At 42.6% G+C, this 1,842-nt stretch overlaps 1 protein-coding gene across 1 annotated transcript; it reads left to right on the forward strand.

The window, feature by feature from the left end:
• Positions 1-391: 391 nt before the first annotated feature.
• LOC123255383 (olfactory receptor 2L5-like) lies at positions 392-1,837 on the forward strand (the record flags this gene model as incomplete). The annotated part of the gene is made up of 2 exons (XM_044684192.1): positions 392-414; positions 1,045-1,837. Coding segments are annotated over 2 exons (816 nt in total), but the record flags the coding sequence as incomplete, so codon positions are not given.
• Between the last annotated feature and the right edge of the window lie 5 nt (positions 1,838-1,842).

The following is a 1,842-nucleotide window of genomic DNA, read 5'->3' on the forward strand; positions in this document are numbered from 1 at the left end:
CTAATCACTCAAATATACAAGGAGTTAAATCAATTGTATAAAAAAATCAAGCCATTCTCCAATTGATAAATGGGTAAGAGACATGAATAGGCAATTTTCAGGTAAAGAAATCAAAAGTATCAATAAGCACATGAGAAAGTGTTCTAAATATCTAATAATTAGAGAAATTCAAATCAAAACAACTCTGAGGTATCACCTCACACCTAGCAGATTGGCTAAAATGAAAGAAGGGGAGAGTAATGAATGTTGGAGGGGATGTGGCAAAATTGGGACATTAATGCATTGCTGGTGGAGTTGTGAACGGATCCAACCATTCTGGCTGGCAATTTGGAACTATGCTCAAAGGGCTATAAAAGAATGGCTGCCCTTTGATCCAGCCATACCATTGCTGGGTTTGTACCCCAAAGAGATCATAGATAAACAGACTTGTACGAAAATATTTATAGCCACGCTTTTTGTAGTGGCAAAAAACTGGAAAATGAGGGGATGTCCTTCAATTGGGGAATGGCTGAACAAATTGTGGTATATGCTGTTGATGGAATACTATTGTGCTCAAAGGAATAATAAACTGGAGGAATTCCATGTGAACTGGAAAGACCTCCAGAAACTGATGCAGAGTGAAAGGAGCAGATCCAGGAGAACATTGTACACAGAGACTGATATACTGTGGTAAAATCGAATGTAATGGGCTCCTGTACCAGCAGCAATGCAATGACACAAGACAGCTCTGAGGGATTTATTGTAAAGATGCTACCCACATTCAGAGGAAGGCCTGCAGGAGAGGAAACATATAAGATAAACAATCGCTTCAAAGCATGGGATGAGGCGGACATGATTGGGGATGTAGACTCGAAACTACCACACCAATGCAACTACCAACAATTTGGAAATAGACCCTGAATAAGGACACATGTTACAACCAGTGGAAATGTGCTTTGGCCATGGGTGGGGGGAGAGCGGGGGGTGAAGGGGAAAGTAGGGGCATAAAGTATGTAAACAGGTTAAAAATGAATATTAATAAATGTTTAATAATTTTTTTTAAAATGGCCTGTTCCTCTTCCTCCTGGTGTTCCTGATCTTCTTGATTGCCTTCCTGGGTAACTCAACCATGATTCTCCTTATCTATGTGGATCACCATCTCCACATTCCCATGTACTTTCTACTCAGTCAGCTCTCCCTCATGGACCTAATGTACATTTGTTGTACAGTTCCCAAGATGGTGGTCAACTACTTGTCTGGGGAAAATTCCCTTTCCTTTGTGGCTTGTGGCTTCCAAAGTTTCTGGTTTTTAGTCACAGCAGGTGGTGAAGGATTACTGCTGGCATCCATGGCCTATGACCAGTATGTGGCCATTTGCCATCCCCTCCATTATCCTATTCTCATGAACAAGAGAATGTATTTGCTGATGATTGCTGGGTCTTGGGGCTCTTCATCCATCAATTCCATTTGCCATTCAGTATACATACTCTCTTTGCCCTATTGCAAGTCCAGAATCATTAACCATTTCTTCTGTGATGTTCCAGCCGTGGTGGCTGTGGCCTGCATGGATAACAGGGTCTATGAGTATGCAGTGTTCTTCAGCACCAACCTATTTCTTTTGGTTCCTTTCCTTGGCATCATGGCTTCCTACGGTTGGGTCCTCTATACTGTCCACCACATGCACTCATCACAGGAGAAGAAGAAAGCCTTCACCACCTGCTCTACCCACCTGACTGTGGTCACCTTCTACTATGCCCCATTTGTGTACACATATCTGAGGCCCTCAGCTCTGCGTTCTCCAGAACAAGACAAGAACTTGGCTGTCTTCTACACCATTCTCACCCCTATGCTTAACCCCATCAT

The sequence above is a fragment of the Gracilinanus agilis genome, unplaced genomic scaffold (assembly GCF_016433145.1).
Source record: "Gracilinanus agilis isolate LMUSP501 unplaced genomic scaffold, AgileGrace unplaced_scaffold45442, whole genome shotgun sequence".
Classification (NCBI taxonomy): domain Eukaryota; kingdom Metazoa; phylum Chordata; class Mammalia; order Didelphimorphia; family Didelphidae; genus Gracilinanus; species Gracilinanus agilis.